At 49.9% G+C, this 26023-nt stretch overlaps 1 protein-coding gene across 2 annotated transcripts in view; it reads right to left on the bottom strand.

Moving 5' to 3' along the window:
• Positions 1-26023, bottom strand: part of SCNN1B (sodium channel epithelial 1 subunit beta) — a 38157-nt gene continuing 12134 nt past the window's right edge. For both annotated transcript variants that reach the window (XM_035130744.2, XM_035130743.2), the window contains exons 3-15: positions 22974-23292; positions 20671-20938; positions 19329-19519; positions 12517-12620; positions 11602-11765; positions 10442-10540; positions 7378-7476; positions 6783-6900; positions 5548-5623; positions 5306-5363; positions 4094-4155; positions 2377-2452; positions 1-1449 (exon numbers count right to left, since the gene is read on the bottom strand). In XM_035130744.2, the coding sequence (XP_034986635.2) occupies positions 1042-1449; positions 2377-2452; positions 4094-4155; positions 5306-5363; positions 5548-5623; positions 6783-6900; positions 7378-7476; positions 10442-10540; positions 11602-11765; positions 12517-12620; positions 19329-19519; positions 20671-20938; positions 22974-23292 (2042 nt within the window). In that variant the 3' untranslated portion in view covers positions 1-1041. The remainder of the gene's footprint in view (positions 1450-2376; positions 2453-4093; positions 4156-5305; positions 5364-5547; positions 5624-6782; positions 6901-7377; positions 7477-10441; positions 10541-11601; positions 11766-12516; positions 12621-19328; positions 19520-20670; positions 20939-22973; positions 23293-26023) is intronic.

Genomic DNA, 26023 nt, shown 5'->3' with positions numbered 1-26023 from the left:
GCAGCCAAGGCAGTTGCTCTGTCTGTTTCGTTTATTGTTAGCCCACAGAAAGGTGAGCTGAGCTGTAGGAAATGTGAGGTTGCTTGTATTGCTATCTAACAAGCACAGGTTGATGGTGGACTCCTCTTCTGCTTCTCTTCATCTAAAATAAACCCCACCCACAAAGAGCCCAACTCATAAAATGTTTCCCACCACAGGTGAGTTGGTATTCTGCAAAGGACTCTTACCCTCTCCCTCCAAACAAAAACTCCCTTCCCTCCCTGCAGTGTCACCACCTTCGAAACCCCAAAGTTTGAGGGCAGCAGTTTGTACAGGAGAAGTCAGGTGCATGGCCAGCCGGCTCAGGCAGGCGGCAAAAGGGTTCCAGCATCATTGAAACGTCAGCCCTGGCTGGGTTAACTGAGGCGTCTGGACGGAGCTTTGCAATATAACCCCCATTTCCGCAACTCAGGCTCTGTCCATCACTAAAGGGTTCCACAGAAGCTGCGGCCATGTACATTCCTCCAGCCAGATATGATGCTCCAACTAAGCAGATGAGCAAAAGGGGAGACCTCCAACTGGTCAGTGTTTTGCACAGACCGGAACGTCCATGTTTGTGTGCTTAAAAGTGCTCTGCCACCCTAACCCAACGAATCCACTGGGGGGGGGGGGACCACCACCACAGACAGACTTTGGGCAGTTAGGATAGTGACAGAGAAATGTACCGATGGTGAACTATTAATTATGCAAATTAATCAGAATGAATGCACATTTGCCGTAAACAAAGCGGAACAGACACTCAAAGCAGACTGGGCATGCCCTGACCTCTGTGCAATCCAATCTGGACAAAAGCTGAACCAAGAGCCCAAGGAGAAAGGGCCACTCTTAAATCCCCAAATGTCGCCCACTGCAAGGAGTTGAGGGAGAAAGAGCAGGCTGTCTGGGCAGGCATTCCTGCATGGACTAGAAGACCCTTTAGGTCCCTTCCATTCTGCAATTCTACGAAGCTCCCTTGGAGGACAGAGCGGGGTTTCTTGGCTCCCCTTCCATATTGAATGAGCATTAAGCTTTAGTCGGATCTGCTTCCCCATCGCTATCCATCTCCATGACATCCACGGCCGACACGCGGAGGGAGTCGTACTTGGGAGGTGGTGTTCCTGGTTCAGACCCAGCCTCGCCATCTGCGGCCGAGTCGTCGTCCCCAGGATTGTCATCGGCTCCCTCCTCCTCCTCCTCCCCTTGGAAGCCCAGGTTGGTGTGAGCCTCCACCCTTTCGGACACGGTGGGAACAGCGTCCCGCTTCGGGGGCTGGCTGCGCTTCCTCCTCAGCCCCTTGAACCAGCCAATCAGCTTCAGGATAGTGATCCAGACAAAGTCGATGAGGATCTCTCCAAACTCAATGATGCACAGCACAGAGCCTCCCATCCAGAAGCCAAACTGGCCACCCAGGCTTGAGAGAAGCCAGACAACCTGCAATGGGAAGAATCACAGGGTGAGAAGGCGTTTGGAGTGGGGGGAGGTAAGGGGGGTCCTGACCCCAGTGGGGCAACTGTTTGCTTTGAGGATGGCCTTCCAGTGGAACAAGTCCTGGGGGATGGACTAGGCTTTGTATCCAAGTTGTCCTCACTGGACTTTAATCACAAAAATCCTTATTTATGTCCCTTTTCATTTTACAGACGTGCCTTGGATTCCAAATGCCTTGTGAATCAAATGTTTTGGCTCCCGAACACCGCAAACCCGGAAGTGAGTGTTCTGGTTTGTGAACATTCTTTGGAAGCTGAATGTCCGACGCAGCTTCTGTGGCTTCCGATTGCGTGCAGAAAGCTCCTGCAGCCAATCGGAAGCTGCACCTTGGTTGTTTAACATTTTCGGAAGTTGAACGGACTTCCAGAATGGATTCCGTTCGACAACCAAGGTATGACTGTATTGCAGTATTCCCAGCCAAGGACACAACCAAATTTCAGAGGGGAAGCTAACAAGACGTTAGCTTTTAAATAAACTATCAGGGGAGTGCTGGAGATTCAAAAGCTGAAGAGTGAACAGTTTAAGCTTGTCTTTATCCCATAGTTGGAATGAGCTTTGAGGTCTTTCCCATATCATCATAGTCCTGGAGAGCTCTCCTGCTCACAGATGGCTCCCATTCTTTAACACCAAATCAGTATTTTCCCAGAGGCCACAACTCACCCTTTGCAACATGTGAAATAAGAGCATCCCTGAGACAGTTTCTGTGACAGCTCAGAAACAAAAGCCAAATCAGGAGGCACCTGAGAGACGGGAAATGCATTTCCAGTGCAGAGGGTGGGGTTTAAAACACATCCCTCATTACTATTGGACAATCCCCCACCCTGTGCTTCATATAATAGGCTGAGCAAGGGGATCTGGACCCAGCCCACTTACAGTTGTCCCTGCTGTCTCCACAATGGTTCGGTAGTTGTACTCTTGGAAATAGATGTTGAGCTTGATGATCCCGCTCCTGCAGGAAGCGAGAAGCGAAATAATGAGCTCCTCTTTCTCAAACATTCATTCACCAGGCCTGATAAGCTGCTGCCTGAGATTCTGCCCTTCCCTTCCTATAGCCTCCTGCCCTGAAGTTGGTGGCCATCACTGCCTCCTGTGGCAGGAAGTTCTACAGTTTCTCTGTGCTGTGCAAAGAAATACTTTCCTCCATCTGTCCTGAATCTCTCAGCTTCACTGGACATCCACGACTTCTGAGCATTAGCAGAGAGGGGGAAAAGCTTTCCCCTATCCATTTTCTCCACGCCACAGCCACCCCACTCTCACTTGGTGGCTCTGGTGTACGTGGCACACGGGAAGGCTCAGCAAACAAGGCTGTGGCAGCCGCTGCAGCTGCAAAGCGGGCCTATAAACCCAATTTCCGGCTGCTCCGCAGTAACCAAGATGAAACTGGTTGCAGTGGACAGCAGAAGGCCGAGACACTTTGCAGAGCTGCAATTTCGCAATCGGTGGAGGTAAAAGGCTTGCAATGCGATGGCAGCTGCTGCAAGGGACTCACCATGCGCCGCCTGGAGCAGCTGGGGCTGGCTGAAGCACATTCCTCCTGGGCCTGCCTTTGCCATAAGAGCTTTCCAAAGTGGGTTCTGGGGCTGGGGGATTGGCACCTCCTGGGGCCTCAGAAAGCAGGGAGAACAGCTAGGCTGGGTGAGTCTCGGAAGCCAGAGGGGGCTTTGGTGGTCCCTCGCCTGTGCTCCGTGGCCAGAGCAGATGCAAAAAAGAGGAGCCATGCCAGCAACTATCCCAAGAAGGCCTGATGGGAGCAGGGAGAGCACAGGGCCCTGGGGTTTGGCCCTCAGCAGCTGAACATCACAAAAACTTCCCTGGAGAAGGGGCCTTCATCCCCTACACCTCGGCTCTATGGGTTGGCGTGGTTGGGAATCTGCCGAGGGCTCCCTCCCCCTCCTCCCCACCTGCTTGATCCTGGAGGTGGTGAGGAGAGGCCACAGCCTGATGGATCCCTGCTTGCTCTCTGCCTGGCAAGCAGTTAGGTGGCAGGGATGAGGAGCAGCCAGGGAGGGGGGCAGGGGCTGGATGAGTTCTTGCCTCAGGCCCCTCCAAGCCCTGGAACCAACCTTGCCTCTACCACACATTGACTTTTATTGCATTCATAGCCCACCCTTTTCTCCAAGGGGCTCAAGGTGGTGTATAGGTGAAACTCAAGACAAATAATTACAATTACAACAAATAAAGGCTTGACATATCTTGCTTTGTGTGTCATGCATCTATCTCATATATTGGTTTCACCTTTTAAGTTGCATTACTGAAATAAATGCACTTTTTGATGATATTCTTAATTTTCGAGTTTCACCTGTACATCTCACTGAATCCCCGCAACAACCCTGTGAGGTAGGTTCCGCTGAGAGGCAGCGGCTGCCCCAAGATCGCTCCCAGTGTGCTTCATACGGGGCTGAGTGGGGATACAAACCCGGGACTCCCAGGTCCTCTTCTGACACTCTAACCACTGCACCACACTGTCTGTCAATCCCCAGGCTGCCAGCTTCCCTTCTTCTGCATCTCCCTGTCTAACCCCCCACAGCCCTCCTCCTTGTCTCTCCCCACCCACTCCTTGTGGCTCAGGGAGCAGCTGGCTTGTACTCACTTGTCCACAGTGATCGTGCGTGACTTATTTCTTTCATAGGATAAAATATGGAATATCCAATTCTAGGAAGAAGAAACAAAAGAACGTCGTGAACGACACCTGGAGGGAGGGATGCTATGGCTGCCATCTGTGTGGAGGACATCCCACCCCCGCCCTTTTGCTTACTTGTACATGAAACATCAGGTGCTTTGCAAATTAATAAATGTAAATGAATTAATTGGCTGCCTTTCTGACATGGGTACATTTGTAGAACCACAAAGCACTTTTATCTATTCAGGGCAAATCAAAGAAAGTACTTCTTCACGCAGTTAAACTATGGAACTCACTTCCACAGGAGGCAATGATAATCACCAACCTAAAGGTAAAGGGACCCCTGACCATTAGGTCCAGTCGTGACCGACTCTGGGGTTGCGACGCTCATCTTGCTTTACTGGCCAAGGGAGCCGGCGTACAGCTTCCAGGTCATGTGGCCAGCATGACAAAGCCACTTCTGGCAACCCAGAGCAGCACACAAAAACGCTGTTTACCTTCCCGCTGTAGCGGTACCTATTTATCTACTTACACTTTGACGTGCTTTCAAACTGCTAGGTTGGCAGGAGCTGGGACCGAACAACAGGAGCTCACCCCGTCGCGGGGATTCAAACCGCCAACCTTCTGATCGGCAAGCCCTAGGCTCTGTGGTTTAACCCACAGTGCCACCCGCGTCCAATTAAAGCCAACCTAGATGACTTTAAAAGAAGATTAAACAAATTCATTGAGAAGAGGGCTATCAATGGCTATTTGCCGTGATGGCTACGCTCTCCCTCCATGGATGAAAGCAGCAATGCTACAGAATGCCAGTTGCTGGAAACCTACAGGAGGGGAGAATGCTTGCAGGCTTCCCAATGGGGCATCTGGTTGGACCCTGTGAAAGCAGGGAGCTAGATGGTACCCCTTTGGCCTGATCCAGCAGGCTATTATGTTCTTAAAACAGGAGCTTAATTTTTTTATTCTTAATATTCCCTATTGGATGAATTTCATCCCTTTTAAATTGAGCCACTTGTCTTTGTTTTTTGTTTTTTTAAAATAAAATTAATCTTATGCACCCAAGTCTGGGACTGAGCTGCTTTAAAAGCCCTAACCATCTAAGCATCTACCCAACCCCATGCTGGTAGATCTTCAGGACACCCAGAAGCCAAAAGATTTCTCTAAAAGCATCTCCGGGAGACCCACCTCAGAAGCTTCAGAAGGCCAGTCAGCCATGGAGATAGTCATCTTGTACTGGGTGTTGCTGTCGAACAAGGAAGGAGAGAGAGTTGTCATTCCCCGTCCTCCCTTCCCCGGCTCTTTGCACGGCAAAGCCCAGCTGGGTTATTCCAGCTGCCCCACAGGAGAGGCCCAGGGGTCAGTGCAAGATGGAGAGCAGGACTTCTGTGCCCCGGGAACTTTGGGGGGGGGGACACGCCTGTACTTACTTGCAGGTCTCCTTGCAAGACTCGATGCAGGTCTGGCGGATCTCCAGTCGGCTGCGCAGCTCAGAGAAGCAATATGCTGCGGAGTTCAAACAATGCACACTCTTTGCTTTCAGGAACTTCAATGGAGTTGTTTTCTCCCTGCTGAATTTGCAGAGCTTAAAAGCTCATGGAAGTGCCAAAGGGGGGGGAGGATTGTTCCTGTGATGCCTGCTTCCCCCAACCAGGGCCGGATTTAGGTCTGGTGTGGCCCTAAGCTACTGAAGGTAATGGGGCCCTTTATATGTTCAGCTGTCCTTTGTCAACAACAAATTGTCACTGTTTTTTTGTGTTGAATATATGCTTATATATGGTAATTTATGGACCTAAAGCCATTTAGAAACACTGTTGCTGTATGTAGGTTTTATTTTATTTGTTTTTTTAATCTTATATTTTGGAAATGTACATCCAGGTTTTTTTTCCTTTAGTTTTTTTTTTGGGCCCCCCAAGAGAGTAGGGCCCTGAGCTATAGCTTGTTTAGCTTATACGTAAATCTGGCACTGCCCTCACCCCAGGGCAAGCTGCTGTTGTCCGGAGCAGAACTGAAGGTCCACACTGCTCTGGCAACCCGTCCCACATTCATAAGAACTTGACCTTATGATGTGGCAGCACTTTGGAACTCCCTGCCTAGTGAGATCAGGCAGGCACCTTCACTGTACACCTGCTGAAAACATAATTGTTTAAATCTGTCCTTAATATACTGTTATTTAAACTTTTCAAACGTCTTAAATTATTGTGGTTGATTTATACTTTTAACACTTTTTTGTGTAAACCACTTTGAGGTGGGTGGTTGTGTTTTTACAATCAAGTGGTGTATATAAACTCTATGAAATCAAACAGATATCTTCACAAGTTGAATCTAAAATTGCAAGCTTTGACACTTCGCTTAACCCCCCCCCCAAATGATGGAAAGACATTCAAAACAAAAACAGATGCGTGAGTTTTAATTCCTGGCCCTTTCAAAGCAATTGCCCGGCCTCCCGGTGTCCCTTCTTTGCTTGACTAATCCATCATGGTCAATGACCCATTTACACAGGTGGAACACACACAATATCCAACACCCACTAAATAAACCAAATTGCTGTAACTAAACAAGGAAGCTGGACTGCTTGGGCAGTGTTTGCAGGGTAAGCACACTTTCCCCAAGAAGAGAAGCACCCCCACCCCACCCCCCGCGCCCTTTCTGTGCCCATTCTCACCCCAGTCTGGAAACTCCTGATTGTTGCAGTAAGGCTTCCCTTGGGCCCTAGGGAAGGAGGAGTGGCAGCAGTTGCAGGCCTTCACCATCCGATCTTGGAAGCAGGAGCGTAGGCAAGCCTGGAGGAAGAGAGGACTCTGCTTAGAGCCAGCGGTTTCTCAAGAGGGCTTGGAATCATAGAATGGTAGAGTAGGGAGGGACCACGAGGGTCATCTGGTCCAACCCCCCTGCAATGCAGAGATCTTTTGCCCAATGTGGGGCCCGAACCCACAACCCTGAGATTAAGAGCCTTCTGCTCTACCGATTGAGCTATCCCTCCAAGAGGGGGGGCCTTGGGTTAAGTCTCTCTCTCTCTCTCTCAGCCTCCACCCCCCATGTGAGGAAGGAGACCAACTGAGAAAGGACATCACCTGTATTTCTAGCCAGGAGTGGCTTAGAGTGCAACAGGTAAATCAAACCTTGGGTCAGGTCCAACCGTGACCTCAGCAACCCACCACTTTCGGGCCCTCTTGAAACTGCATCAAAAGTTGCCAAGGAGACATAACTTGGGAGAAACTTGCTTGACTGGATGGTCGAGGGGGAGCAGAACATCCTACCTGGATGGAGTAGGTTGTCCTGTAGACCCCACCTGTGGAGCTCTCCTTGCGGTCTTCCATGGTGCAGTTGGAGCAGGGCTCAATCGGCACTGGTTCCTCCTGCAGGGAGGAGGAGGAGGGGAGAAGTAAAACCTTTCTGGATTTGTTGGGTCAGGAAATCTTCCTTGCCCCTTGCCCCAGCTACTTGTCCCTGAGGAAAGGGGCAACCTAGGTGAGTTAGGTTTCCACCGTTTCTCCTCCTGCTGAGACCAGATCCTAGGATTGTAGAATTATAGAGCTGAAAGGGACTCCAAGGGCCTTCTAGTCCAACCCCCTGCAATGCTCAAGAATCCACTCAATTCCTAGTGGAGGGATCAGGGGAAAAGCCCAACCATCCCTGTCCCCAAGCACTGGGGAAGCTCCATTTATCTGAATCCACCCAACATCCCATCACAGGACTTAGAAGTGGTTATGACCAAGCTCCCTACTCCCTCATCTTGGCAAGAGAGGTTCTGCTGCAGACTAGGAGGCTCCATTTGGTCTAAAACTGACTCATCCTAAGCCTGGAATGGGCAAAAAAGTGCATATTGGATTTGGGACTGAAGTTCCCCCAAGATTTTATAATGCCCCTACATTCCCTAGTCCAGGCACCCCCAAACTCGGCCCTCCAGATGTTTTGGGACTGCAATTCCCACCATCCCTGACCACTGGTCCTGTTGGCTAGGGATGATGGGGGTTTTAGTCCCAAAACATATGGAGGGCCGAGTTTGGGGATGCCTGCCCTAGTCCATCCTTTTGCAGCCTGGTGTTGCCCTGATGTTTTGGACATCAGCCACAGCCGGCTGTATGGAAACATAGCCACTGGTGGCTGGGGCAGATGAGAAGGGTTGTAATCCAAAACATCCAGAGGGCAGCTTAACTCAATGGCAGAACATCCAGTTCAATCCCAAACGGCATCTCCAGATAGGAATAGGAATAGGAATGTCCCCCTGCCTGAAGCACTGGAGATCTGCTGCCCGTCAGTGTAGACAATACTGAGCTAGATGGACCAGGTGTCTTCCTATGTCCCGGTTTAAATCAGCCCTTGATTCAAAAACGAAGAGGACTGGAACCTTGTGTTGTTTTTAAGGGAAGGACCGTCGCTCAGTGGTTGTAGAGCATTTGCTCCCTATGTTCCTAGTTAATAGTTGATCTGTGCTTCTGAAGTCCTCGCCTCTTGGCACACATCAGACGGGTATTATTTACCAGCTGTTCTTCCACTATAGACTTTACTGGGCTTTTAAACCTGTTGACGTCCTTTACAACATGAGTGGTGATTTCCCCTCCCAGGAAGCAGAGCGGCCCAGGCAGAGTAAGGCAAGTTGCCTTTGGCTATGGAAGAAACCAAACACCTTGCGCCTTCCATGTTTGGAGGGCTTGTCTGCCATTGTTTACATGAGCAGGAGTCGAAGGAAGGAGGCAACCGTCAGCCTTCCCTTCTCGGAGACACATTTAGAGCAGCGGAGATGTACTGAGGGACTTGGGAAAGGAGGAGGCAGCCGGCTGCTCCCTCCCCAGCCTCCTGCCCCTTGGCTGAAACAAACTTTGGCTTTTCAGCTTACAGTTGTTGGGATTTTGTGCAAGAGGGGAGGAATGCTGGGAAACTTGCCCTTCGACTTGCTTTGCAGAAAGCAAAAGCAGCAGAGCAATATGCGTGGCAGGAGCAGAGGCCTCCAGCAAAGGAGAGTCCCAGCCACTCAAGCCACCCTCTCTGCTCATCAGGGGAATCACAGAATTGTAAAGTTGGAAGGGACTCCACCAGGGCATTTATTCCAACCACTGCAATGCAGGAATCACAGCTATGGGTCACTTCCAAACAGTCAAACAAAACCACTCCGCATGCTTGGGAGGTACTCTGGCCAGGAGGCAAAACTGCCACACAACCCCCAACACATGGACAGAGGGAAGAGGCAAAGGCACTCTGCACATGCTCAAGGACATCCCATTTGTTCATTTTTGCTGATATATATATACCTTGCCGACAAAGGTCCGTATAGTTAAAGCTATGGTTTTCCCAGTAGTGATGTATGGAAGTGAGAGCTGGACCATAAAGAAGGCTGACTGCCGAAGAATTGATGCTTTTGAATTATGGTGCTGGAGGAGACTCTTGAGAGTCCTGTGGACTGCAAGAAGATCAAACCTATCCATTCTGAAGGAAATCAGCCCTGAGCGCTCCCTGGAAGGACAGATCCTGAAGCTGAGGCTCCAATACTTTGGCCACCTCATGAGAAGAGAAGATACCCTGGAAAAGACCCTGATGTTGAGAAAGATTGAGGGCACTAGGAGAAGGGGATGACAGAGGACGAGATGGTGGGACAGTGTTCTCGAAGCTACGAACATGAGTTTGACCAAACTGCGAGAGGCAGTGGAAGACAGGAGTGCCTGGCGTGCTATGGTCCATGGGGTCACGAAGAGTCAGACACGACTAAACAACAACAACAACATAACAACATATATATATGTTATACAACATATATATATGTATAACTGCCCAGAGAAAGACATCTGATCTCAGGGTGACTTAAAATCAAGAGACCAGGCACTGAAATATGTTTTCCTTCTCTGAGTTGTTTTAGACCAGTGGTTCCCAGATCATTTGGGGGCTACTGCCCCCTTGGTTCTATAAACTCATGCCCCGTATTCTCTACCCTATAAAAAGCATTATTCAGAATAGGACCCAGTAAGGAAGACAATAACCCAACACAATTCAAAACAGTCACCATTAACTGCCCATTTATGCAAAATCCAGTTTAAAATATTTAGCTTAATTAACAAAACTGACAAACTTGATTGTGTGATACAAGCTTTTCAGAGTCTGATAGTCATTCACACCTCCAGCCCCCCACCCCCTGCTGCCCCCTTGCCTCTGAGCAGCCCCTTAGGTAGTCCTGCATCCCCGCAGGCAGCAGCATACATTGGGAACCACTGTTTTAAACTGTGTTTTATTATTGTAACCCACTCTTAGACCTTAGGGTGGAGGGCTTGATGATGTCGATGATAAATTAATACTAAATTAATAATTGGAGTGCAGTGGAGAAATAATCACCTGGAAAGTAGGATAGTCTTGATACAGATTCTTTATAGGGATGTCTGACCCGTTCACTGTGCAATCGCTGTAAGGAGCTCCCATCCGCACAAGTTCATCCTAGAAAGAAAGAAAGAAATCTTAAGAGCAGGCAGATTCCCCGAACGGTTGCTTCTTGCTCTCAGTTCTCCTGAAAGGCAGTGACATGCCCTGAAATGAAGAGAGGAAGGGGGCTTTGCTCCCTGCATGCAAAAGTCTCTGTTTTGTTGCGTCAACGTATTAAGAAGACACCAGAAACATTTGTATGTTTTCCTGAAGTCTTAGGCTGTGTGTACACTCCCCCGGGCTGAAAACATAGTGAGATCGTACTTTTCTCAATTAAGATCAAGGCTGGTTTTGTGGGGAAGTGCACCATAATGCAGAATTTCATAGGAAACGGCAGGATAGGTCTGGATTGGCTAATGTCACATGTACACCTCTTCTGAAACCAGTTGTGGGAGCACCCTTGATGCAGAATAAACAGGAGCATGTGTACGCAGCCTTGCAAGCAAAGTAGGAACATCAGAAAAGCCTGGGTGCCAGACCAGGCCAAAGGGGACCATCTAATCCAGCCTCCTGTGCTCACAGTGGCCAGCCAGATGCCATTTTTGGGAAACATGCAAGCAACAGCATTCAGCCCACCTGGGATTCCCAGAAACTGGTATTCAGAGGCGTATTGCCTCCGACAGAGGACAGTGCCATAAGAGGAGAGACCTGCTTTTGGATTAGGCCAAACAGGCCCACCTAGTCCAGCCTCCTGTTCTCACACTGGCCATCCAGATGCCTTAATGGGAAACCTGCAAGCAGGATCCGAACACAAGCACATTCTGCACCTGCCCTAGGTTCCCAGGAACTGGTATTGCAGGACAGCAAGAAGGAAGGACACTCCCTCTTGCCCTGACTCTTGGTGAAACTGGATTTTAGGTGTACTGAAACAGGCACCCTGATTTTGCTGGATAAAGTTTGGCTTCAGGGTGGGGAGGAGTTTCGGCCAAGGAACGCTTGGCGTTTGAGTCTTCCTAAAGCAGAGCCCCACCTCCCGACCGGCTGGACCAAGCAAGTTGGCTGGACCCAACAGAGTCTCGGCTGCTCCCATCCCCACCCCAAGTTCCGCGCACAGTCAGGGCATGCCAGGGACCTACCACCAAGACGCCAATGGAGGTCTCTGTCCCAGACATGGCATAGATGCCTTGATCCTTCAGGAAAGGGAAGGTTTTCTGCTCATGCAGCATCAGCCAGGCCCCGGCCGTCGAGGTGAGGTAGGGGATGTAGTCGTCTTGGCTGATGTCCAGGATCAGCTTCAGCCCTGTGCGCAAAGACCAATCATCAGCTTTTGGCCCCCAGCAAGCAGCACGGGGGCTAGAATCTGCGGTGGGGGGTGGGCACAAAGTCCCATCCCCCCGAGCCTAATTCTCGCTGCAACAGGCACCTCTGGAGAGGAGAGGGTTTGGCTCTGTCTGCCCTGCTCTGGGGAGGACTCTGTGGTCTCTTCCAGTCTGGGGAGCAAAGCCAGCTCTGCCATTAGGCAGAGGGAGATGGTTGACTCAGGCAGGAAAAAAGAGAGCCATCAGGGCCTCAGGTGGCAAAATAACATGGACATGCTTTCATGCTGGGAGGAAGGCTCCCTTGGTTCTTCTGCCTCCAGGGACAAAATGTCTTAAGCGCCGGCCCTGCTGTTGGGGTGGCTGGTTGCTTGCCATGCACAGGCCTTGAAGGACTGCATGGCTTCAGAGCAGAGCATTAGTTCAAGCCCCTGCTGGGCATCTCCAGTGAAAAGGTCACAGGGCTGGGAAAGGAGAGCCAGGAGATTGGGCATGGCTTGACCTCTGGGGCCTAGAATGGATTAGGAATGCCCAGCCAAACAGCAGGTGCTTTCCACATCACTCCCTCCACTTGGAGGCCTGGGAATCAGGCCCCTTTTCACGATGGCACCCTAAGACTCCAGAGGGCCCCCCCCTCCTTCCTACCCAGAGGAACCTGCAAGGACATTCAGATTTGGAGGGGGAAAGCAAAGCCAGGTGTTGGGGCTGCTCCTTCGCCTCTTCTGCGCTACCTACCAAACTCTGCACCAGGATTGGAAGAGATGAGCGACTTCTTCTCCATGCCCCAGTTGAAGATGTAGCAGTTGCCGTGGTCCGGGTGGTAGAGGTGGGTGAAGTTCCTGCAGAAGGGAGCCCAGGTGAGAAATGGGAGGGGAGGGGTGCACATTTGGGGAGGGAGCAGTTCACTCGGCTTATGGGGAGGGACCCTCTACTTACTACACCAGTGGTCTCCAAACATTTTTCAGGGGGTTCCATAAACTCCTCTCCAGTATCTGAAGAAGTGTGCATGCACACAAAAGCTCATACCAATAACAAACTTAGTTGGTCTCTAAGGTGCTACTGGAAGGAATTTTTCAATTTCGTTTCCTCTCCAGTGCCATCCACCCCAAATAAAGCATTATTCAGAATAGTGGTTTGCATGACCCAGTAACATAATAACCCAATACAGTTTAAAACAGTCACAATTAATTGTGTGTTTATTCAACATGCAATTAAAACTAGTTAGATTCATTCAACAACATTGATGAACTTGATGCAGCGATACCAAGGTTTTCAGAGCATGATAGCCATTTAAACCTCCAGTACCCACCTTTTTGCACTTTGTGCCTCCCCCCCTGCCCCCCGGGCAGTCCCACCCATTTTGGGGACCACTCTGCCACAGCCAACAGAAAGAAAAACTTGCTATTTTTTGTGTCAAACCTTTCAGTGTCCAAAATGCCCTCTCCTTGTCTGTCCAGACAAATAAAGGCTGAGAGATCAGGATGATCTCCTGTAAAGAAGCGCAATTTAAGCCTGGGTCTTCCACTCCAGCACTGGGGGATCTGTGTAGTGTAGTGGTTAGAATGTTCGACCAGGACCTGGGAGACCAGGGTTCAAATCCCCACTCAGACATGAAGCTCACTAGGTGACCTTGGGCTAGTCACTGCCTCTTAGCCTGACCTACCTCACAGGGTTGTTGTGAGGATAAAATGTGGGGGAAGAGAACTATGCAGTGCTTTTTTCTAAAAAAAATGTTTAGGGGTACTCTCATTTTGACTCAAGAAAACCACCATTTTATAGTTCAAATTGGGAAAAATAAATACAGTAAATGGACAAAAGTACAAAGATTCACAAAATGTATAGGACTATGCATACCCCTGTGTCCCACCAGAATAAAAGCACTGGAACTATGAAAGCACTGGAACTTGAGCTCTTTGGAGCAGGGGCGTACCCAGGATCAAAATTAGGGGGGGCAAGGGGCGGGGGCAAGGGGCGGGAGGGGAGGGGCCACAGTGGGAATGTGGGCGGGGCTACGTTGCCTGCACCGCCCAGCTCTTCCGAGGAGGCGGCCCCAGGCTCCCGCTGCGAAGTTCCAGGGGCGCGTGGGGAACGCGAGCCTGTGGCTGCCTTCTCGGAAGACTGGGGAGGCACAGAGGAGGCAGCCACAGGCTCGCGTTCCCCGCGCGCCTCTGGAGCTTCGTGCCGGGAGCGGGAGCCTGGGGCCGCCTCCTTGGAAGAGCTGGGCGGCGCAGGCAACGTAGCACCGCCCACATTCTTCCGAGGAGGCGGCCCCAGGCTCCTGCTCCCGGCACGAAGCTCCAGAGGCTTGCGGGGGACGCGAGCCTGTGGCTCCGCTTACGCTCCCCGCTCCTGCTTAGCGCTCCTCCGCTTACGCTCCCCGCGCGCCTCTGGAGCTTCGCGCCGGGAGCGGGAGCCTGGGGCTGCCATGCCTGCGCCCCTCAGCTTCTAGGGGGGGGCAATTGCCCCCTCCTGCCCCCCTGCCTACGCCCATGCTTTGGAGGAAAGAAGGTGGGGCATAAATGCAATCAAGCCATCCATCCATCAATCCATCACTGCTAATTCCTTTGTCCCCTGCAACATTCCAGGCCCAAATTTACAGGCTGCATTTATCAATGCCAAAAAAGCTGGTTGTAAATGATCAGAGCCAGAAGCCACCACCTCACTCTGCATCATATTATCAATACAGTTTTGTGACTGCAGGATGTGCTAGACAGGGGTGGCCAGCTTCCAAGAGACTGCGCTCTACTCACAGACTTAAAAACTGGCAGTGATCTACCCCTTTTGGGGGGGTTCAGGTCAAAGTTGTTGAGCTTCTTTAGGAAGAAGGAAAGCGACATTTAGCTTTTTTTTAGGAAGGAAAGCCCTGTTTTTGGTGGTTCAGGTCATTTTTAGGGGTGCAGGGCAAAGCTGTTGAGTTTTTTTAGGGGAGCCAAAGTTTTTAAGCTTCTTTTGGGGGGGAGCCACTGATCTATCACAGACATGATCTACCACAGACGTCCAGTGATCTACGGGTAGATCACGATCTACCTGTTGGACATGCCTGTGCTAGAGGAAGGCACCAGTTGAGGAGGGTGGGGGAAGCTCTCAAAAACGCCTGAGCCAAAGACCCAAACCACACACTGCAGCAGAAGGCAACCCCACCCTCTCCCACCAAGCTCCCCGAGCTACAAGCAACACCTGCCCCATCAAAACATCCTAAAGGGCTAAAAAGATATGTCAACTGCTATCTTGATGGCCTTTGGCCAAAGAGGTTTTCCTTCTCCTTTCTTGACAACAAAAGGAGCAGGGCCTGCCTTGAAGGTCAGATGCATGTCGTCAGGCAAAACTTATTTGCTCACCTGATTTCTGGTCCTCACAAACAGAACCCGAGAGGTCTGGTGACAGACAGGCAGGCCTTGGGACAAAAAAGCAAATTGCAAACAAGAGAGAGAAGTAGAGCGGAAGGAAAGTCAGGGATGCACCCGTCGGGTGACATTTGGCTTTTGGCACTAGGAGGGGGGGGGGGACTCCCTGCGAAATCCCAGACGTCACTCCAAAGAGAACGTCATTCTCAGCCAGAATGATGGGAAGCAGCAGGGTGGAAAAAAGGCCAAGGCCCCTTTAGGCTGCCTCCATGGAAATATGGCTTCCAAGTCAAGGGGAGAGAGTTCCATTCTTGTTCTGCAATAGAGCAGCCTCACCTGGACTCCTGGGTCCAGCGCTGGGCACCAAGCTTGAAGGACGCAAACAAACTGGAAGAGCTTTAGAGAAGCGCAAAGAAGATGGAAAACCAGTCCTGTGAGGGAAGGTTGAAGGAACTGGCGCGTATTTAATAGAATCATAGGATGGTTGGAAGGGACCCCAAAGGGTCATCTAGTCCGACCCCCTGTGAAGTAGGAATCGCAGCTAAAGAATGCTTGACAGATGGCCACCCAAACTCTGCTTAGAAACCTCCTGGGAAGCAGGAGGTAGGGATACCTAAAAGTCTGTCCCATGGAAGAGGGGGGAAATGTGCCCTTTGGGCAAAATAAAGTGGGTTTGTGTTACAGGATCGATCTCAGAAGGGCAGCAGAAGACGCATTAGGGGCCTCTAGGCTGTGTCGCTATTTTGCAGGAGGGATTCAAGAGCAGACAAGAGCTTTAGGTTTGTTCCATTAAGGCGGATCTGAGTGCTCTGCCTCCCTGGCACAACGTCCACTTTAAAAAAAGAGAAAAGAGGACTTTTTGCAGTTATTTAAATGGTGGGTAAATACACTGAAAAGTGTGGGGTGATTGATGGGAGTCAGCAAACCAGGATTAAGGATTTGTTTTGTTGTGTAACCACCCCATAAACAAATTAGAAGGAACACTCAGTAAAACCAGGCTAAGCCCAACCACTGTGCCAGCTTTGTGCAAGCAAATAAAGTCAAGAGGTTGTCTGGAGGATGAAAAGAGCGATTTGACCCTGACCTGAGAAAGAACTGAGACGGAGGGTGGACTCTCCCTTGCTGGAACTCCACAAGCCCAAGCCAGAGAGCCATGGTTCGGTTCTTGTTCTGCATTTGCAGCATCAACTGATGGGGGGTGGGGTGCCCTACGAAGAGCCCACCCCCCAGTTCTAGAATTGTCCCTGTGGAAATCTGACTCCAAAACAGGATCTGCCCAGAAAGTTTTCTCCCTCTCTCCTAACAGTAGAATTCATGGAAGAGGAATGTTGGAAGATTCTGGACAGATAAGTCCTTCACACAGCACACAGTTGAGCACTGTGAGAACAGGAGGCTGGACTGGACGGGACATTGGCCAAACCCAGCAGGCTTGTCTTATGTTCTTAGTTTCTTACCTAAGCCCTGGAGAACGTGAAGCCCGAGGGAAGCAAGCGAGCTCTGCCTTTGCACATCAGGAGAATGTCTACTCCATTGCCCCAAAGCTTGTGGGGCGAAGGGGAAGGCAGAGGGCAGTTTTGAGGCTTCTTTGAACCGCCTTTGTAGGAGATCCGTGTGCAACAAGGTCAGGGGCTGAGGAGGCCGTGATCCTCCCTGTGTTGCTCTTATGTGGCAGGAGCTGCAGTCACAGCCAATGTGCTGGCCGGCAGATGTGCAGGGAGCCAGTAGGAGGCCCTTCTTGTTTCGGTTAACAGAGAGAGGAAATGAGTCCTGGGCTTCTGCGAGTTCCAGAGCTCTGGCCAGTGGCCAGGTTAGCCTGACTGCAGCAAGCCCAGGTCAGCCTGCCTAGCCTGGGGCTCTGATAACCAATCTGTTAACCAATCTGTTCCTGGTTTAATTAAATAGCCCCAAGTGTTTGCTGATTGATAATTAGCTGCAATGTACTGGACACGGGTGACTCAGCAGCAGGGAAAGAAAACCCTCTGAAAACCCAGGTTTCAATCTACAGAGCAAGCCAAGCCATTCCTCATCTTTCGGATGCAGGCAGCAAGCAAATTTTGCAGCTACACAGAAGTTTTCTTCAGTGTCCTAAGCAAAACCAGATCGCTGACTGATTCTTACTGCTTGTATACAAAAGCAGAAATCCTTCCCATTACTATGCAACATTACCAGGTTGACATCAGTCTGAACGTGGAACATCGCTCTTAAATTTTATTATGATTCCTCTGGCAATGAGCACCTGTGTCTGAAAAAGGCTTCTGTGTAATCTGGAAGGTCACACGCCAAGCATTTTGACCGTTAGCCAATCTGACAAAAAGAGAGTTTCGCTTCTCCTGCTGGATGGGACTCATGCAGCAGCTGAAATATTGGGCCAAACGTTGTGTCCATTTCAAGGCGGGGGCAGGGTGGCGGCGGCGGCGGCAGATCGTCCATTGGAAGCTGACCAAGACTTGCATTCCTTTCAGCGATTCTGTCTGCAAACTGGTCTTATTTGTTCTGGCCTCTAAGCTTCTGAGGGTCTAGGATTTTAGGTCTATTAACATCTGATTCCAGTACACTGGATGTCATTTTTCAGACCGTAATCCACCCGAAACCTTGAGACTGGGCTAGAAATTTAATTAAATCAAACCAGGCTATTGGTGCCAGTAAGAAGCACTAAGGCGGCAGTGGGAGTGGAGTGGGGTGGAGCAGGATGGGACAGCTCCTTAAATCCCCCCTCCCCAGCCATCTCATCTGAACTAGGAAAGTAGTTTGCACTACAACTCCCAGGTGCACTGGCAGGGGCTGATGGGAGCTATAGTCCACATCAGCTGGAGGGCCCAAGACTGGTGGAGTCTGCTGTAGATCAACTGTGCAGTACCATCCTTGGATTTTGAGTGCAATTTGAGCCAAGGAAGGGATGGTAATTATTGATAGTTCCCTGCGGATCTTACACACATTTCGTAGCTTGCACATGTCATCTTGTATTGCATCTATCAATGGCTACAAGCAATGATGGGTATGTTCTGCCTCCCCTGTTGGAGGCAATATGCCTCTGAGTACCACGTGCTGAGAATCACAGGTGGGGAGAGCTGTTGCTCCCAGGTGCCGCTTGCTAGGAGAATGCTGGACCAGGCAGGGCCTCATTGGTCTGATCCAGCAGCTGGGCTCTTCTGCTGGGCTCAGGGTAACTCCTTCCCTGCTGTGCATCGGATTTTCCATGCAGCTCTCCCCACCATTCTGCTCAAGCTCAGAATCAGGCAGCTCTCAATAAACTGGGGCCCATTTGCCCTGCACAGAGGGACAGAATTTGTTGCTGTGGCCACTTGGAACCCCAGCAGTTGCTGTTTGGCATCGTGCAAGCCCTGACAATCAACCAACCATCATGGCAGGGTGCATGGGTGCTAGGTTCCCCCCCAACTTTTGGGGGGCCCTGTTGTGCGTATGTAACGTAACACACACAATGTGCACGTGTGACATTATGCAACGGGAGGTGTCTGTGAAGCCTGCCGCAGCATGAGGCCCAGCCCCTCAAGATTGGGGTGGGTGGGGCTCACCCCTGCCTCAATATTTTTTGGGGGGCGCTGATGTGTCCTCAATCTCATAGAGGTGTGTGTGTTGGGGAACTGGTCACCTGACGTCAAACTTAGCTCACAGTGGGTGCGGATGTGGCCCAGCGGCCTGACCCTATCCCACAGCCCTTCTATAGGAAGACTTTGGCCGTGTGCACTAGAGACCAGCCTCCTCCTTCGTTTACCCTGTTCAAGAGTTTATGTTGCCAACTTAAACTGATGGAATACATGCAGCTTGCAGATTTAACATACAGTATAGAATAAGAGAACAAGAAGAATGTACTTTCAAAGAAGACTGGGAAATGTTTACTGAATATATGGGTGTTGTGTTAATTTTAAAATGCTGGTAGCATTAAGATAAATTCAACAGTGAAAATAAGTTTTGATGGATTTAACAATGGATTACTGAATGGTTTAGTTTAATGTAAAATATGCAGGGGTGTATGGTGTGCAAAATGAACCATGGAAAGAGAAGAAGGAAAGTACTGGTAATTGATTTAAGGTTGTTTAAATGAATATTTTGAAATGTAAATCAGAAAATTTAATAATAATTTTGTGTGTGTGTGTGAGAGAGAGAGAGAGAGAAAGAGTTTATGTTGCCAAAGATGCTCTTTCAGTTAAACAAAAACTCGGCAAGGTCCCCCCGGATACCTACTTGTAATTGCAAGGCTCTGCTCCAAACAGACAGGCCAGGATCATCTCCTCCGCCTTGTAGCCCATCTCAATCCTTTGCCTCTCTGTCTTCTGCGACAAGATGCTGGTGGACTGCAAGACGTACCACTCGGTCACCGCCTGGGCTGCGCTTGTGAAGTTCCGGTAGGTGCAACTGGTGCCGTTATCGGTGCACTTTGAGCGGAATTAGAGATTGGTGAGGGAGAGAAGCAAAAGCAGGAACGTTTGTGCAGAAGAGGTCTAGCCAGGGTCACTAAATGGAACCTCCATGTTCAGGGGCAGCTGGAGTCACAGGGGGAGGGACCTACGTCAGGGGCACAGCACCTACTTGGCATGCAGAAGGTCCCAGGTTCAGACTCTGACATCATCTCCAGCTAGGTCTAGGAGTCTTGCCTGGAACGCAAGGGGAGCCATTGCTGCCAGTCAGTGCAGACAATGCTGAGCTAGATGGACCAGCGGTCCAGCTTCCTGGGTTCTAATGAGGTTTCAGATGAATGAATGGAGGAGTCGGCTAGCAATGGCTATGAGTTATGCTGCTCTGCTGCACCTCTGAATGCCAGTTTCTGGGAACTGCAGGTGAGGAGAGGGCTGCTGTTGCCCTTAGGGGACAAGAATCCCTTGTGGGATTCTTCCTGTTGGGGCTTCTGGTTGGCCCCCTTTGGCCTGATCCAGCACTGCAGGGATTGCCTGATGTTTTTAGCTCCCCTCTGCTGCCTGCTTGTGGCTTTATCAGAGGCACCTGACTGGGTGAGATGACGGACCCACCCCTTCGAATGGAGGTGCAACAAAGAGGGCCAAAAACAGCTGTGGGGAAGGCTAGAGATAGCAGCAGATTCTTCACCTTTGCCTCCAGTTTTAGACATCCAGGGTTCATAAGGACATAAGAAGAGCTGGCTGGATCAGGCCAAAGTCCAGCATCCTGTTCTCACAATGGCCCACCAGATGCTCGTGGGAAACTTGCAAGCAGGAACTGAGCACAAAAGCAACACTCTGTTCCCGTGGCTTCTAGCAACTGGTATTCAGAGGCACTGCTATATGTAGAATATAGAGGCAATATAGAATATAGAGGCAGCGCATATCCATTGTGGCTATTAGCTTCCTCCATGAATTTGTGTAGCCCTCTTTGAAAGCCATCCAACTGCAGGAGGCAGTTCCGTTATTCAACTATGCATTGCATGAAGAATTTCTCTGTCACACGGTGACATGTTCCCAGTGTTTCCCCTCTTTCACCTAGGGCAGAGCAGGATGACTCAGTGGTGCCCCTCTGCACCTACTGGTTCCCCACCACCACCTCCATCGGGTCCTGTGGAGCCCCCTCCCCTTACCAGCTTTAAGGCCAGCTTGCAACTCTTGCCATCTAGGTTTGCAAAAGAGGAGTGGTTTCCGAGGATGTCATAGATGACTGGATGAGTCTCGTTGCTTTCATCAATGAGCATCAAGGGGATCTGGTTCCACAGCTGCATGTTCAGCTCCTGGCTAGAGTTTGTTGGGGTAGACACAGTCATGTTCTCGTTGGGAGGCTTCAGGATTCGGTCAAGGACGGCCTCAACAAGGTTGTCCAACTCCTGCAAGACGGGCTTTGCTTTGGAATATCTGGAAAGGAACCAACCTTAAGTTCAGTTCTCCCCCTTCGCCTGCAAATATCATGAAAATGCAACAATAATCGTGGTGCAAATTTCTTCTCATAGGCACATTTTTGCAACGCTGTTTCCCATAATGCATTCTGGTATGTTGTTTTCACTGCATGCATTGCATTTGTTCACACACTTTATCCTTGTCTGTGCACTTCTATGCACATTATTTGGCCGCAGAACTAAATTTCAAATGGGGAGAAAGGTGAATTTCAAAGGGCGGCTGTTTTGGAAAGTGGAAATCTAGCCGGTTCAACTTTGAATGCCAATTCCCCACCCCACCCCTGCTCCCTACTGGTGGAAACTACTGCAGAAATCCCACCCTCAGGTCAGGGATAAAGTGGCAGGGAGGGAAGGCTAGATTACAGAGTGATATTTCCACCAGCAAGTTGATCCTGGGGATAATTTTTCCTGGAAATTAAGAAGTGGCTGGCTGAGAGTTAGGGCCCTCCTCTTCCTCCTCTCTGATGCCCAAGTCCTTTAGGAGAAATCCTTTCCACTTCTGACTTTCTCTAAAAGCTGCCAATTCCAGCTAAATTACCAACATTATCCATCCTATGACCCTTGAGACAGGCTTATCCAAACCTCCCATCAGCTCCAACCAGCACAGTCATAGCAAGTTGAGGCAGGTGGATGCTGTAGCCCCAAACTCCTGGAGGGCACCAGGAGATGCCCTAAAGCAATAACACCTTCTCCTGGGTGTCCCTGGTCTTGCCACGCGAGTGCCAACTGCCTTCCAACTGGTGGTGTGTACGCTGACCGTGAACTTTTGCCTTCGAAGGTCCAAGGCAGATAGTTTTTGTGCACAGGAATCCCCAGAATGAAAAGTCTGTTGTGCAGCATTCCAGAGGATACCCCTTGCAAGCAGCGAGAGCAGCAGACCCTACACCAAGGCTGCCCAAGGGAGGACGGTTCCTCAAGTGCAGCCATGTGGGTAGACTTCAGGAGCTGCCACCCTTTGGGGTTCAAGTGGTAACCCTTAATCCAAACTAATTTAGCACATAAAAACAACAGAGGGACCTGGCAGCGGCATAAGGCTAGAGGGGGACCGTCTAGTCCAGCATCCTGCCCCAATGGGAAACCACCCCAAGCAGGGCCACTGATCTAAGAACATAAGAAGAGCCTGCTGGATCAGGCCAATGGCCCATCTAGTCCAGGGTCCTCTGCGTTCAGTGGCCAGACAGATGACCCGATGGGAAGCCCACAAACGGGAAATGAGCACAACAGCACTCCTCTCCCCACCTGTGATTCCCAGAAATTGGTGTGGTTCGGAGGCATAACAGCCTCCAACAGTGGAGGGAGAACCTAGTTGTTGTGGCTAGTAGCCATTAATCTGTGTAAGCCATCTAGGTTGGTGCCCATCACTGCTTCCTGTGGCAAGGAGTTCCATAGTTTAACTCTGCTCCATATGAAGAAGTCCTTCCTCCATCTCCCACCAGGCAGGTTCACTGGGTCACCTCGCTGGGTTCTAGTATTACAAGGGAGGAAGTTCTCCCTTGCCACTTTGTCCCTGCAGCACACAAAGCTTTGTAGAATCCTAGAACTGTAGACTTGAGAGAGACCCTCAGGGTCATCTAGTCCAACCCCCTGCAACAGAGGAGCCACAACTATGCACCTCTGTCACACACACCCTTACTTGCCTTTTTTTCCAAACTAGAAAGCCCACATAACAGCTGCTTCAGACAAGGCTGCCCAGATTGGCTGGGGCAACCCAGTCAGATAGGCAGGGTACAAATAATAAAATAATTATAATCACTCGGCAGACCAGCTGCAAACCTGGTCTGATCAAGGGTGCAGAAGCTGTGGCCCTCCAAGGGTTGTTGGACTCCAACTCCCATCATCAAGCCCCTGGGGGTGATGGCAACTGGAGAAGCAATGATATTCCTGATCTAGACTGGCTAGAGAGCTCTGAGATCCCCCCCCCCCCAGTGCTGGACTGCAATATTGGATGCCTGCCTTGCGGTGAGTCCGAAGACATTTGTCCCGAAGCAGCTCACCTGTATGGGCTTGCATTGCAGATGGTGACAGCAGGGAAGGTCATGGTCTTGAAGCCAATGGCAAGGGAGGCCGAGACACCGTAGTTCAGGTATGTTATGATGAGGGACCCCCAGTTCCAGAAGACCAGGGAGGCAAAGAGCAGGGTCAGTAAGAACCAGATGACTTTCTTCTTGGGTCCCTCGCGGATGATGCGCTTGGGCCCGTGGGTGTTGGTGTTATCGCAGTACCAGACCAGCAGCTCTTTGTAGGTGTAGCCGGGACCCTTCTGGAGGCGATGGAGAGCCTTCACAAAGTACCTCTTCAGCGTCATTTTGGGCTCTGTCATTGGAGGAAACAGGAACCCGTTAACGAAAAACCGTCTGAAAAAACAACACCCAGTGTTGCCTTGCAATGCAAAGTTGGCATCTTCCACTTGGCAGTACAGAAAACGGTTCAGGGTTTGTGGTTTGAAGCAGCCATCAGTCCAGTCTCCATCATGGGATAGAGGCCTACTAGCTGCTATTATGGCCCCTCTCCCAATGATGCTTGTTTCATTAGTATTATTTAACTACTGTACTGTATTGATGTATGTATTTTACTCTGTAATATCTGCCCTTCCTCCTGGAGGAGACCAGGGTGGAAACTAGTGTTAGAAACTGGGATAGAAAATCTAGGAGCCAAATGGCTCCTGGGACCTGGGCACCAAAACAGAATGTCTAGTTGCCATGGGGGGGGGGAAGGCAACACTCTTTAATTTATTATTTTCATAAGCATGAACTAATATGCAATTCACATAAGTGACACATTGCTAATATCACATTTTTAACAGAAATTGTTAATACATGTTTAATTTGGTGTTTACAATAAAAATATTGGGACCATACTTTTTCAAAACACTCTACTCTTTATTATTAAACTCCTTAACATATTGTCTATCCTTAACATACACTTCGAGTCTTCACAGCACATAATTTCAGTAATCCTTGAGTGTCAGCCAGGCGCAAAAAAATGGCACCCAGGCTTTTTGAGGTGCTCGCAAATGGAGAATCCTTTGGGTGCGAAATGCACCTGGCGCCCTGCTAATTTCAAACCCTGGCAGGATCATACCCACAACAAAACATTTTTTAAAAAGCATTCCAAGAGCAGTTAAAAATATTCAAAAAAAAAATCACATTCTAAAGCTGTTACACTTAAAACATTTTAAAATCAGTTTTAAATGTTCAGAGATTTCAGGGTTGCCAGGAACAGTGTCCTTCCACCATCAGATGCCTAGGTAAACAGGAATACTTTCATATTCCTTCTGAAAGTCAATAATGAGGGAGGGCATTCTATTGAACAGGGAGCCACCGCTGAAAAGTCCCTGTCATGGGTTAACACCAACTGGGCAGCCCCCAGTGGCAGTACCACCAACAAGACCTCACTGGCTGATCATAGGGTCTGAGATAGTTGATATTCATGATTACATTGTAAGAGCATCATATCTAATTGTTCTGTACATTTAAAATGCGGGATTTTAATTGACTATTTTGGTATTGATTTTATGATAGAAACCACTTAGAATCTCATTTGAAGTACAATGCAGTATATATATAAAAACTAAATAAACAAATGGTCCTTGACAGGGATGGAGATGGGTCTGAACCGGAGCAGGACGGGCATGAAAAATCTACCAGGAATTTTTTTCTCCCTAAACCTCATTGAAATGAACAGGAACCGGACAATGGTGCCGGGCCTGGTGGATCGGGCCCCCTGCTGGAGTCATTGAGAAAGAAGTCAAGTGCCATGTGGCTCTTCCACTCAAGACACCAAATGTTTTGCTCAACCCTGGCTTTAGATTTTGCCAGAATGATTCATATTTGCTCTCTGCAAACCAGGAGATATTCCTGCCACTCCTTTCTCCATCTATGCCAACCCATACAGGTGGGCAAAGCTCTTTCCCCATCATCTGTACAGGGGAGCAGACTATGGCCTGCCAAGGCCTGGCTGCCACAGAAAACCAATTCACTGTGAAGTGGTGGCACTGCCCGCCGTTTTAGCCTTCACAATGAAGAGCCAGGGAGTTAGGGTGGCATAAGCCAGAGCAACACTTCTCGCGCAATCCCCAAATCCCAAATCTTTTTGCAGCAAGGGAGGCGAGGGGGAAAGGGAATGGAAAGTGTAGGTTAACAACTGCTTGACATCATGTAAAGAACAGAAGAAGAGTTCTGCTGGATCAGGCCACCATCTAGCACAGCATCCTGTTCTCACAGTGGCCAAACAGATCATGCCCCGATGGGCAACTCAAAAGCAACCTCCCTACAAATGAATGCTCGATAAACAGCCAACTTTGTGTCAATGAAACAAGATCAATGGTCAGTAAATAGGTCACCCGGAACTGGTCTCAGGCACAAAGCAGACATGGTGGAGTTATGGGGAGGAAAGAAGAACAGACCCTGCAAATGTCCCTATTTTCCAGGGATATCCCTGATTTAGAGAAGCCGTCCCAGCTCCTGATTTGATCCTGGAATGTCCCGCTTTTCCTTAGGATGTCCCTATTTTCATTGGAGAAATGGTGAGGGTACGGAAAAAGAGCTAGACTGGGTCCCCCACCCCCTCCACTTATCCTCCCCCCAAACTACTTTCACCCGTGTTTGGTGACAGGTCTCAGAAGCTGCAGGAGGACACAAGTGACTCCGAGCCCCCTTTGGGGCACCTTCCAATCTTCTGTGACTTGTTAGGTGTACAGCTTTCATAGCCTCTAGAGACCCTCCCTCCTGCCCAGTGGAAGCAAGGAACATAGCTGCCCCCACCCCCCAGCATGCCTCTGCTTTCCTGGAGGCTGAAGGAGGAAGATTCCTCCCAGGCAAGAGCCGCCTGGCAGGGGCAGGACCAGAGGTTATGTTTTTCAAATACTTTCGCCTTTAAGATACCATCGGTACATTTTGTTCTGCCGATGGAGGGCTGTGGCGGAGTTTGCATTGGCCTCGCGAGTCCTAGAAGGCACGCCTTGTACTCCTCTAGCACGCCAAGGATGCATATTTCTGAATCGGTTGATCCCAAGGTGGAATGTCGAAACGACACAGAAGAGAGA

The sequence above is a fragment of the Zootoca vivipara genome, chromosome 14 (assembly GCF_963506605.1).
Source record: "Zootoca vivipara chromosome 14, rZooViv1.1, whole genome shotgun sequence".
In the NCBI taxonomy this organism is placed as follows: Eukaryota; Metazoa; Chordata; class Lepidosauria; order Squamata; family Lacertidae; genus Zootoca; species Zootoca vivipara.
The sequence above is the reverse complement of the archived record's forward strand: the minus strand, read 5'-3'. Positions and strand labels throughout refer to the sequence as shown.